Raw genomic sequence first — 13,384 nt, 5'->3', positions numbered from 1 at the left:
TCTAAGTGGCTTACCTTCAGCAGGAAATATCCGGTCAGAAAAGATCAGTTTCAACTAAGATCAACGGAATGGCACGGCGATTCTACATGAAACGACGAGTCGAAAAAATAAAATAACCTTTTTCCATTCAGACTTTCGTACGGATCCTCTCTTTTCTGTATAGATACGCGTGTTGATAGCCAGCCAGCGATTGTTTTATCGTATTTTAGATGCTCTCGAATAGGAACCTAAGCAAACCTGATCGATCACGACAGAAACGGTCCGTCATTGAGATAAAGTATGATTTTATGCGGCCATCAAAAATGAACCATCAGATGCCGAGTTTATTCGTCTGATGTTCAATAACCTTGACCCGATATTCGGATAACTGACTGGCAAGGCTAACGACTCAACTTGACCGATTACATTAAGGCTACTTCGTGCTCGCGGTCAACCGTATAAACGATCTTTTCTTTTTTTTTTTTTTTCTTTGTCGTAATACAGGTAGTGAAAGTACACCGAGATACAATCAATTTTCTTGCATATTCGTTCGAGACATAATTGTATATAACATTAAATAAAAACCAAAATCGTTTGTACGATTAACAATTATCTCATAGATTCTATTAAGAATCCTTTAAGATTTCGAATTTGAAATCTTTCCTTTCCTTTCCTTTAGAGAAAAAGCTCCGTAAAACTCAAGTAATTTAATTTTCAACAATACGTCATTTGTATTTCTATCTATTCAGGGTAAGGTATTATTTAATGTTCTGGTTTGATTCAACAGAATCATAGAAGTGCGTGTACGTAGATTTTTCTGGTTCTGTATATTTCTTCTCTGGAAACCATCCGACAGATACCGTATACTGTTATTGAATATTGTTTAATAATTCAATAATATTGGTCGCTTTTTCTACCGTAAAAGTTATCGTAATTCATCAATTTGATAAAATTGTCGTCTGTCAATTTGGTAATCTGTCTTTCGTACACGTTTTGTACACGATAAAAAAGTAAGTGGAAAGTAAATCCGCATTCGCGGTCAGGACACGGTTCGCCTTCCGGACCTTCTACGATTTCAAAAACATGCACAGGTGCACACAGCCTGACTGTGTACACCTTATGTACGTATTTATGACTCAAGATTTCATCTAACATTTCCAATTTGTATAATATAAAACACATAGGTATAAAAAATATTAGGCTCTAGATGGTGAAAGGCGTTTATAAACATACCATCCGCGATTAATTGTCAGAATCTTTGATTTTATTCACCCTGATTTACTACGAACATAAAAAGTGAACTCGCTCAGTTTTCAAGATATTCGCGAAGATTGACGTTAAACGTCCATAAGTGAGAGAATTGGAGGAAGTAGGAAAATTGAAATATATGGACTACATTTTCAGTAGCAGCGGCAGAAATACCAGGGGCGTCTGAAACAGTTGATAGGGAAAGGAAACTTAGCTGTAAGCCAGATTTGGTGAATTGGGGAGGGACTATTCTCGGATGATTATATAAGAAGAATAAGTTTATTCGATAGTTTAGTAAAATGTGCGATATCTTATAGATCTTACGGAGAAAGCACCTAGAGAGGATTCTATGAAAGTATCTAAAGTGCGACGTTGGTATTGGATTGATACACGCCGGACCACACCTGCTATCACGAGAAATAAAAATAGAGATAGAGATTGAGAATATGCTGAGCTATGCAAGGGCCATTAAATTTGAAGTAAGAGCCGAAGAGGCTAGAGGAAGGACTCTAGCCAAGGAGACTGTAAAAGAAGGAAGAAAGGAATTGAGGAAGACAGATAGCGAGAAAGATAGGGAGAAATGTGTAGAAAGGTGTGGATATAGCAAGGAAGGAATACGATATTTGGCGAGAATGTGTGCTTAAGGAAAAGGGACGAGGAAGAGCAGCAACGAACAAGCAGCGGCAACAACAATTCGATAGAATAGCGGTAGGTATAAAGATTAAAGATCAGAGGCGTTACTAAGGTAGTCATTTAATAAGGGAAGTAAGGGAAACCAAAGACTAGTAGCTAGAGAGCGGCGTGCGGAAATTTGAAGGAAGAAGGATCTGGTATGATGCGAAACTCGCAGTACGTTTGTTACGTGAAGGTCGGACGGGATCGTTGGAGTAGTACGGTGAAACTAAAAGAAGGAATATATATGTAGGGTGTTTGGCTACAGGTGTCAGGAAATTTAAAGGGTGGTTCTCGAAGCCAAAATAACGCGATTGAAATTCGGCCAAAATATCCCTGAACGCGAGCAAACCTCCTTACACGAGCGAAAAAAAGGTGAGACTAAGGAGTGGGTGCACAGTAATCCCCAAACCGAATGACACACGGGGCGGCAGCTTAGTACGATACTTACTCGTACAAGTCGTAGAAAAGAAGGCCATGATATTTAGAGACGTAAACGGCTCCGCGCGACATTTTCCAAAAGAAATGGTAGATCGAACGTTAAACCTGGTTACCTTATATACTTTTCATATATATAAAGGTTCACCATTAAGAACATAATCTTATTCGTAATTGTTACTGAACATTGTCTTACATATGTTTTCTATTCCTCGATTTCATCAGTTCGGCTGTTTGACTTTACGTTAAATTCGTTTCAAGATCCAGCGTTGCGAGATTGTTTTTGCAATTTTTTCGATTAGCGTTGCGTTAATAAATTATCGCCTTCTTATACGTAGCGCTGGCGTTTGTGAAATGCCCAAATTTCTTCCATTGCGACTGTGGAAATCTGTTTCTCGATCACCTGATTCAGCCAAGACGATAAGCACAGAGATGATCGAGCACCAGCAGCTTTGTACGTGACCGCAATTCGACATCTCGATATTGGCGTTGCCTATATATCGAAACATGAGTGCACGGATTAGTATTTATTAGCGTTGCGTGAACAATTATAACACTCCACTGCGGTGTATACTTTCGCGAATCTTCACTTTTTTTTTTTTTCCTATTTCCTTTTTGTCAGTAGCAAATTTAAATAACGTTGCACGTGTGATAAAGCGCTCCCCGCGATTTATTTCGAGAAATTTATATCTTCTAGTTATGGACTTGATAAATCAGCGTTGCGAAACAGAGAGATCACGATTTGTAACCCACTCACTCACTCACGATTTGTTCGGCATTCTATCGAGTGCGTCGCCCTTCTGGCTATTGGATCTATTTCCTTTTCAGCATCCTTTTCAGCGTTTGTTAATGGAAATATCGTTGGACGATATATCTATCTGTTCGATGCTGATGAATATTTTTGATACTTGTTATCACTAGTGCTTAAAATTATTACAAATGATTTTATTTCGTAATTATATGCGTATTGCGTTTCAGGGAAAATGAGAGGCGACACATTAACATATCTGATCTACTTAATTAATTTAATATGATATAAATAACTTTCTAGCAGATGAAAAAAAGAAACAAAGTAGTGACAATGAAGTTAATAACATTTTTTAGAGCGGAGTATTGATTTATTGGAAATATTATAATGTTATAATATTTATTCGCATTTATTTTACTTCTGTTTTACAGTGTTTCCGATGACTTTATTTAAATAGATTTAGATCTCGTGGTTAACGAGAAACCAGAATTAAACTTCATCAATATCATTATCATGCATGATATTCATTCAATTTGTGCTTTTAACTTCACAGATAACAGATTTTATCGTTTCTTTTTTTACTTCTCGCTGTGAAATCTGATCTAATTTAACCATCTCTATGAAACAAGATTTAAATATCATACTTAAAATATTAAGATATGATTTATATATCCATTAAACAAATAAAAGCTCCCCAAACAAATTAACAAATTAATTTCGTAGTATTGTCATTATTATTACTTGTATCGTATTGTATCATCGGTAATATTATTTCATTTAACTAGTCTATATCTATAAACAATTCTTAAAATGATAATTAAATAATAAATACCTGTATGTTTTTATTTCTTCATGTACTCTTTTTAGTGGAAACTAAAAATTTTCTCAGCTTTATATGCTATAGTAACATTGATAGCATTGAATATTATTTTATTAACACAATTGTGAAGATTACGAAAGTATATTATATTCGATTTATTTTGCAGAAAATATAACAACTAGTTTCTCGTGTTAATAAAATATATTGTTTTTTAAGCATGAGGATTACGGAATTTCTCCCCTGCATATTTGGCAGCCGCACCCAATTCTTCTTCGATACGAAGAATCTGATTGTACTTTGCCAAACGTTCTGAACGACAAGGTGCACCCGTTTTGATCTGACCAGTCGATAGACCAACAACTAAATCAGCTATGAACGTATCTTCTGTTTCTCCAGAACGATGAGACACCATTGTACCCCATCCAGCGCTTTTAGCAAGTTTATGGGCATTAATTGATTCTGTGACAGTGCCTATTTGATTGACTTTTAATAACAAACAGTTGCAAGCCTTCTTCTCAATGGCCGTTTTAATTCTGTAATGTGTAATAGGTTTACGATGAAATTATTGTCTATGAACGTGAAAATAGCTTTCAACGAATGTAATTACTTTTTAAAATGTACAAATTATCAAATTTAATGCTACAAATAACTTTGTAGCATAAATAATTGATTCGATATTTTGAGTTATATCGAAATTTGATGAACTTGTAATTTCATAAGAAATCGGAAATAATTTAATTTGACGATTTTACCTTTCAGGATTTGTAACGGTAAGGTCATCACCGACAATTTGAATAGGAGTGGAGGATGTCATAGAAGTCCACGAGTTCCAGTCGTCTTGGTCAAATGGATCTTCAATCGATACAATCGGGAATTCCTTAACAAATTCTAAATATAAGTTCTTCAAAGCTTGTGGCTCCAAATATGTGTTTGGATCAGACTTTTCATTCTTAAAATCTAAATCGTATTTCCCATTTTTATGAAATTCAGATGCAGCAACATCCATACCAATCTTGATTTTGCCTTCGTATCCAGCAACCTACATTGTACGATAATTATGAATAATCATTTCAATAACATTTAACTTAATACCATAACAAATTATTTTCCTTTCAGAGAGAAAAATACTTACTTTAATGGCATCTATGATCAGATTTAAAGCTTCTTTGTTCTCTAAAATATTTGGAGCAAAGCCACCTTCATCGCCAACAGCAGTGGCATCAAGGCCAAACTTCTTTTTAATACCAGCCTTCAGATGGTGGTAAACTTCAGTACCCATTTTCATGGCTTCAGTGAAATTAGCAGCACCAGTAGGTAGAATCATAAACTCCTGCATTGCCAATTTGTTTCCAGCATGCGAGCCTCCATTAATAACATTAAAAGCTGGTACTGGCAAAATAATATTGGCATTTCCTGCCAATTCCGCGATATATCTGCAATTACACAACGATTTACAAAATTACCTATTACGATATGTCGAAGGTGAAAGCTGTGTATTATGTAGGCTAATAAAGAAAGATTTGTTTAAATAATTTTATTTATAAATTATGATATCAAATTTAAGTTAAAAATCACACTCACTTGTATAAAGGGATCCCTTTCTTAGCAGCTCCTGCTTTACAAACTGCCAAAGAAACGCCTAAAAGTGCATTGGCACCAAGTTTCGACTTATTTGGTGTACCATCGAGTTTCAATAGAAGGTTATCGATATCAGTTTGTTGCGTGACTTCCAAATTTGACTAGGTAACAAATATTTTCATATTGATTAGTTAATAAATTCAAATGTTTTTATTGTTCTATCATATGAACAATATATACAACACCTTCTAAATGTGTTTAAAAAATTGACAAATTTTGATAAATCTATGTAAAATTGAAAGAAGTTATGTATGCTACGTATTATGCTTAAACGTTGAACACTCAATACCTTCAACAATTCAGGTGTGATGATATTATTAATATTCTCTACAGCTTTGAAAACAGATTTCCCATGATACTTAGATTTATCATTATCTCGAAGTTCTAAAGCTTCATGAACACCGGTGGAAGCACCCGATGGTACTTCAGCCCTAAACAGCCCATTGTCTGATACAAGATCAACCTATAAATAAAATATATGAAAAAAATAATAAGAACAATTTATGTGTAATCTTAATTATTACGTAATGTATTATAATATAAAATGTTGCATATAATTGGAAATTAGGTATATATATTAAAATTATACAAATATTCAATATAAGATTACATAATGTAACTTGTCAATCTATGATTTATAATTTATCATTTTCACTTTCAGAACAAAATAAATCTTTGTTTTATATGCAGCAATGTTACATTTAAGATCAAATATAATCTTTAATTTGAGAATTAACATTTTTCTTGCAATCTTACCTCTACAGTAGGATTACCACGAGAGTCAAAAATTTGACGTGCCTTGATACTTTTGATTGGCATTTTCCTATTGTAATTAGTACTGTATTTACTGATTAGAAGCCTGAAACAAAAATATTTAACAATAACAAAATACTGATTCTAAATGTTGAAAAATCATTAAATACAGACCATTTAGCACGAGAAGGTTGTACAATCTAACTTTCATATTACATGTCAGTTACTAATAGTTTCAAGGATAAATAATCTTTCCTTAATATTAGCATCAAATTGTCTTTGAATTGAAGCATTTTAAATATTTTTCGACAAAATATGTGTGAAATTGAAATACCGGTAGGCAAGCTTGCCTTGGAAATAATATATAATGTTCGACCTTGACAAGGTCACTGGAAGAAGTTTAAAAATCTGAACAATCAAGTTAACAGTTGTTTGACTTCAAAAGTGCTACATTTTCCAAAATTAAGTATAACGTAGTCGAACTATCGCATATAATGACCTTACGATAAAACTTCGGCACTTAATGCACTCGGCACGTATCAAAACCATTTTTTTCTTTTTTTTTTTTTTTTTTTGTTTGTTCTATGAATTTAAGAAACAAAACACTATGGAAATAAAATCTCGATACTTCATACAGTGTCTAGAAATTCTTGAAGATACGATTTTTTACTCATGCTGTAAAACTGAAGAAAATCCGGCTCACCTACTGCAACGTATGACAATCCTCTTGGAGTGTTCGAAGTAGAATGATACTGTCCTACAGTTGACCTCAAATCACGAAGGTAGCTCTCCTATCGATTCTGATCCCGTCACGTATGAATTACGGAAGCGTTGAAACTAAAAGTTTCTCAACAACCTAGACTACTGAGAATATGATAAAATCTACGTAGATATTTATATAAGCAGGTGTAAGATGCACGGAAGCAGAATCTTAAAGGTTTAATTGAATATAATTTGTCATGGTAAAATAACGAAAATTACGTAATCTAAATGTATGGTTTTATCGTTCCGTTAATGATTCACTATCTTTGTATTGCATTGTTCATAAGCGCGCGAATTTGCAAGACTGCTAAAATAACTTAAAAATTGCAAGCTTTATATGCGCATATTTTTATTTATAACGCGCAGAATCTTTGTAATGTTGAAACTATTTAGTTTTAAGCGTTATTATTAAGTATAATATGCTATATGATATTGGAAATAAATTCACCGTTGTATGAAAAAACCAATAGTTTTACGTAGAAATATTATTTATTATGCTTTTAAAATAAATAGGATTTGTACAAGAATAGAATTTTATAGATAAACAAATTCATTTCAAGCTGAATGAATGGCTATAAAAGAAAAATATATTATATTTATTATTTCTTTAATATTCGTAACTTGTCGTAAGCTTTTGAAATACTTTTTAATACAATCATGCTTTTTTGCTGTGACGCTTTAATATACTTTAATCATACTATATGTGACGGTATATGATACTTTCATGCTACTTTTACCGTTCGAAATTTAGCGTAACCACTAAATACACTTTAAATCACACGTTAACGAGAATTTGCTCATATTTATATGTACACAATCTGTACCTAGGAAATTTAGCTTACCGTTTGGGACATATATAATAAGTTGATCACGTCTAGACATTACGATATATTAGTTTTTAGATTACTTAGAGTGTTTGCAGAGGTGAACATAAAAGGTGCCAGATTTTTTTACAAACATTACTTTTGTTGAAAGTTTATTCAAAAATATGAAATATGTATATTCAATTATTATGATACAGTTTGTACATGTATAATAATATATCTTTAAATAATAAATTTGCTTCGTAATTATAATTTAAATATTAATTAATCCTAAATTGAAAAATTTTACGCTATCAAATGCTAATGAACATGCTCGTAACTTTTGAGAAACATATTTTGCAGAATAAGCACATTTCATTGTGAACAAGCTGAATGAAATTACTTAAACAGATGTTTACATTTGGTATTAAATTATTTTTACAGCTAAATGTCATTCTATTCATAAACAAAATAATAATAATAATTATATTCACAAGAAATTAATATTTTATTAGTTTCTGAATTACGTTTTCAAAGGCATAGATATTTCTGTTATCAGATTCTTCCGTCAGTCCATTTACACCATTACTCTATCGGCTAAAGTAGTTCTACAGAGATCAAAGTGTTTTACAGAAGGCACTCTATATTTATGTTACAAATGTAAAGGAAGTGCCAGTATTCTAAAATGAAGGTAATGTTATCGCTCTAATATGTTTTATACACGCTATACCTATAAAAGGGCGACACATTAACATCATCAAGATTGTTATATGTTAAAAAATTGCGTCTATGTAACTGTATACTTAGTATGTATTATATTATTTCAGTTTTTCGACTGCTTAGACTTTTCTTTATCAATGCCCAATCTTCAAGGATGTCCGCGTCATTAAGCATGTAAACAATATAAGGTCCGGCAACTGAAACAGCTCTTCTTCTTTCAGTGTGGTTTCTGCGCCTTCTACCATTAGAATTTAACCACAGATCTGCATGAATATCAACATTATTCCTATCTTCTTCTAGTCTACGTATCTTTTCTTGTAAATCATTATGGATGCAATCCCAAATTAATTCTTTTTCACTTTCAAAATTCTGTAATGCAGCTTGTTCTTCCGCTAAGAATTTATTTTGGATATTTTGTAGTCTATATTGCTTTAGTATTCCAGCTACTTCTGTTTTTGTTTTCATATTTTCTTTTAATCGTTCCAACGGTACTAAATATTCTTCAGACTTTCCAACTCGAACTTCCCCCAATTTTGTATCTACTTGGGTAATTCTTTCACGGTAAAGCCTAAAGTTGTAAAAATTAAAACGTTCAATCGAAGATAACGAAATTCCTTCTATAAAGACTCGTACGTAAGAGAAAGTTTTATCATACAAAAAGATCTGCTTACTGTTCTTTGAGAAGCGTAAATTGTCTTTCCAAATCTACCAAGTTTTCCATGCATTCGTTACGTCGCCTTTCACATTCATCCTCATCCATCTCCGAAGAATCATCACTGTCGCTATGTTCTGCACTACTGTCACACGACGCGGAGCTTTGATTACTTTCATTGCTGTCGTGAGACATTTCTTCTCCTTCTGCCTCAGATTCATCTTTAACGCTTGGCATCTGTCAAAATGTTACTATCGCCTACAGGATTAAGCAGCAACAGGTTAGTAATATACTAGATGTACATAAAAATATCCGAGTTATATTTAATTTGGATGAAAATTATTTTGAAAATATTTAACTTTAAAATTTATATTATAGCAACATAACCATAAAAATGTACTGTATACGTATAAAATGTTATATAAATTTTTCTTTCACTACTTGTGAAATTAAATCAAGTATCGTACCATTAATGTCATTATGATTTTCGATAACTATACGTATACTTATTTATATTATATTAATGTGAATACATACTCGCTGTCAAATAATTATGTACTTTTCTTTTTAAAACGATGTCAGTAAATAGTGAATATTTTGAAGATAAAGTAGTATTTTTCACACTGTGCGAAATGAACTATTTGTATCTGACCATTGACTAGATAAAGGATAGATCTGACACTGAATGTTTTTAATACAGGCACCTTCCATGTGGATTTTGATACGAGCCAATTTTCGGACGAATTTCCCTAGGCCTCGGTACATGAGTGTCGAGGCATGGTATCCGCAGCTAATATGGCGACGAAGAAACGCATAGGATACTCTACAAGTGTTCGGTTTTACATGGTTATAATTTGTAGGCCTCCGGATTCTGTAATTTCAAACGTGCATATTTGGGTTGTGTATATATATATATATATATATATATATATGTATATATATATATATATATATATATATCGAAATACATACACAGGATAGCAAATAACCATTTTATCACATTCATATATCCAGGTAGATAGGAGTATGGTTCATGAAAATCTGCCTTTAATCTGTGCCTAAATAAATACTTGAATATTTAAATAAAATGTCAGTAGTGTTAATTAAGGGTGTTAATATATTCCTTATTAGGTGTATTTCACCGTTTAAAAATATTCTCAAGTCCCAAATATTTTATATTTTCATAACAGCGAAGATGTAAAATACCGATGCACATACGAAATACTATCTCGCAAAGAGTTACAATATGATTATAATCCAACTTTTACTTCCGGGTTTAGTTTTTCGCGCCGTTTTGCTCAGTGTTCCTTCTGACGTTTCTTGTGGGCGACGATCAAAGGGCTGAACGTTTTGCAAACGCGCATCAAAAGGAGAATTTTTTCAAATTTTCTTATACAAAATTGGTAAATGTTCTGAAAGTTCTATTAACATCATATCGAAGATAATCAGTGATCGAGTTGTTACAGTCGTAGTGGTAGTAGTATTACTAATTGAGAAAAAGTAGAATTTTTATTATTTTCCCCTTTATCGGTCTTTTTATTGTCAATTATTTTGTTATACAAGATACTAGAGAATGCCTTTGATTATTCTCGCAGTAACGAGAGTGATAAAAAGTGTTAAAGAAGGGAAAAAATGAAATAAGAAAAGGAAGAACGAAGAATCGACGATGGCAATTGTAAAGAAAGGTACGAATTGTTTAATACGTCTATACAGTGGTTTATTAAAATAACATTTATCGAAACAACATTTTGCTCCTGATCGTCGATATTAATATGTTTAACGCCAGTACGTTTAAATATGCTTAATAGTAACAGAAACGTTTTGGAGATCTTACTTTGTCATTAGTGTCATGTGTACTTGACTCACAATCAAAGACGTATGTATGCATGTATGTATGTATGCATGTATGTACGTATATATGTATGTATGCATGTATGCATGTATGTATATATGTGCAATAAGATGCGTATATCCGATATATGTATATACGTCGTGAAATTGATGCGAAAGAAGTACGAAATGAAAGGGAATGAAGAAAATATCTATAACTTATGTGTACATACATAATATACACATATATAACGAAAGCAGTTAGAAAAGAAAGTATATGTATATATATATATATATATATATATATGTATGTATGTGTACGTATTTTTTTTGTTTCTTCTAAATCTTTTCGTGCATAATATTCCATTCGTATAAGATAAGACATTTAAACCTGGATAGAACAAACAGACATATAATGCAATATTCGCAATGTGTAAAGTATACTAGGAATTAATGTATACGATATACGCACATATCTCTCGTGTGCTTTTCATGTTTCGTGAAAACTTTCGATTACGTAGGACTGTTTCTGCGCGAAACGAAGATACATACATACAGTCTGTTTCAGATTTTCTTCTCCCGTGTCAAGCTCTTTCGTTTCTATTCGCTCTTTTCGGTTAAATTTAAAATTTATCACACACGAGACGGTTACGGTAAGAATTCTTTTACTCCGTACATTCCTACGTGAAATCAAACGATCAATAACACATACAGGGGGGGGGGGGAAATTTCTGTTTCGAGAACATAATTTCGCAAGAATCGCAAGTCTTAAAAAATAAATATAAATCAAGAAAGATGTAGGCACTTGATCTTTTACATATAATTTTCACTTTCTTTCGTGATACGAAATCGTATTCAACGTATAAAAGTTCTACTTTTGTTGAGGGGGGTGAGGAAGAGGGAGGGTTGGTGGTGCTTGCTCGTTCCGGAAGGAGATGCGTGTCTTGGAGTCCGCGGAGGAAATGTTGAATTATCGTAAGTCGAGCAAATAGTTCCTTACCATACGCATCTAGTGTGCCGTACGTAGTTTGGTGTTGCAGCGGATCTTTTTGCTCGTCCGTTTCGTGTACCGATAATTTTCTGTAGATCTTCTAAATAATCATTTCGTGCAACGTTTGCCATAGCGGTACGGTGATTCTTTCAAACGATACTTGTTCTAAGACGGTTTTCAATTAAATACATGCGCGCGTAATCAACAGCGATCGGGTTACATTTACCGAAAATGTTAACGAGAGAATCGTGTGTCTGAAACCTATAACAAATGAACAAATGAGGTTGAGTTATCGAACCGCGAAGGACTGTTTTTCTTACTTTGTTGATCGATCTTTCTTTTCGTTATATATGCGATCGCGCTTACATCGTACGTACGATCGTGAATGAATTCATCGTTGGCAACTTTGTCAAGTCGGACAGTCTGAAAATCGGCATTCACCACCGATAAGATACGAGACTAAGGAAAGAAAAGTTTCCGCTGTATCAATACCGTATTACCGTAATACCGAAATGCCAATTACATATCGACGTAGTTGCGTTGTTGCGCGCAAGTGCAAACGAATTATTCCAAGTTGTCAAGTCGGAAGATCGTGTGTTATGCGAAAATTGCGTTACATCTTCGTTTTCTTCCCCCCGCCCTCCCCCCTAGTATCGAACACGTATTTTCTCTCTGAGGCTTACTCGTCGAGTACTTACTCGTTATTTCTGTTTCTCGCTCGTCAAGGAACAATTTTAGGATACCTTGGGGCGAGTCGTGGTCGCATTTTTAATAGATAAAGTAGGCCTCGTCTGACTTATTTTTTACGTACTATTACCTAATATGTTCTGAGTTTTGTCAAAGTTACTTTAATGTTTACGTACACTGCGTTAGAATGTTTCGGAAGACGAAGTATTCACTCATGGCGAATATTCACTCGAAGAAGAGAGAACGGAGGAAAAAATAGAAATATTATTTACATGTCGATAAATGTTGACCCAGTATTTTAATGCAAACGAATTATTACGTACGTACATGGGTAGTTTTTTTTTCTTTTTTTTTTTCTCTTTCTTTAAATGATGTTTATTAGCAGCCGGCAATCTATCGGCTGCAATTCGAAGTGAAACGCGACAGCTTTATTTGTTATTTACACGCGTAGCGGTGGTAGTAAAGAGTGGTAGTAAAGAGTGGTGGTAGTAAAGAGAGGTGTTAGTAGGTGACGGGTTAGTAGGTATACACGTGATTTTGGGAACGCGTATTTCCCAGACGTCATTCTGCGGACAGGTTTCTGTTTTGTGTACGTTGTGCACGTTCTGTAGTAACTGATAGACGATCGACTCGTAATTGTTAG

General features: G+C 33.5%; 2 protein-coding genes and 1 long non-coding RNA gene across 5 annotated transcripts; 1 reads left to right on the top strand and 2 right to left on the bottom strand.

Moving 5' to 3' along the window:
- Positions 1-15: 15 nt before the first annotated feature.
- On the top strand, positions 16-3,977 carry LOC122574171. Its single transcript, XR_006318929.1, has 2 exons — positions 16-1,443; positions 1,545-3,977. It is a non-coding gene; the product is annotated as an uncharacterized LOC122574171 (long non-coding RNA).
- LOC122574165 (enolase) lies at positions 3,434-7,162 on the bottom strand. Of its 3 annotated transcripts, none has more exons than XM_043741416.1 (7): positions 7,000-7,162; positions 6,300-6,402; positions 5,833-6,006; positions 5,487-5,644; positions 5,038-5,338; positions 4,658-4,944; positions 3,434-4,438 (listed from the first exon to the last, which is right to left on the bottom strand). In XM_043741416.1, the coding sequence occupies exons 2-7, from the start codon at positions 6,360-6,362 to the stop codon at positions 4,117-4,119; spliced, it is 1,305 nt and encodes a 434-aa protein (XP_043597351.1). In that variant the 5' UTR covers positions 6,363-6,402; positions 7,000-7,162; the 3' UTR covers positions 3,434-4,116. The 3 variants fall into 3 exon arrangements, with proteins under 3 accessions (XP_043597351.1, XP_043597350.1, XP_043597352.1); XM_043741415.1 differs by lacking the exon at positions 7,000-7,162 and adding an exon at positions 6,796-6,971; XM_043741417.1 differs by lacking the exon at positions 7,000-7,162 and adding an exon at positions 6,471-6,527.
- Positions 7,163-8,345: 1,183 nt separating this feature from the next.
- LOC122574191 (breast cancer metastasis-suppressor 1-like protein) lies at positions 8,346-9,937 on the bottom strand. The gene is made up of 3 exons (XM_043741464.1): positions 9,771-9,937; positions 9,253-9,491; positions 8,346-9,149 (listed from the first exon to the last, which is right to left on the bottom strand). Exons 2-3 carry the CDS (start codon positions 9,468-9,470, stop codon positions 8,675-8,677), a joined length of 693 nt encoding a protein of 230 aa, XP_043597399.1. The 5' UTR covers positions 9,471-9,491; positions 9,771-9,937; the 3' UTR covers positions 8,346-8,674.
- Positions 9,938-13,384: the final 3,447 nt, after the last annotated feature.

This window comes from Bombus pyrosoma, linkage group LG13 (assembly GCF_014825855.1).
Source record: "Bombus pyrosoma isolate SC7728 linkage group LG13, ASM1482585v1, whole genome shotgun sequence".
NCBI lineage: Eukaryota > Metazoa > Arthropoda > Insecta > Hymenoptera > Apidae > Bombus > Bombus pyrosoma.
Note: the sequence above shows the minus strand (reverse complement) of the source record. Positions and strands in the feature narration are given on the sequence as shown.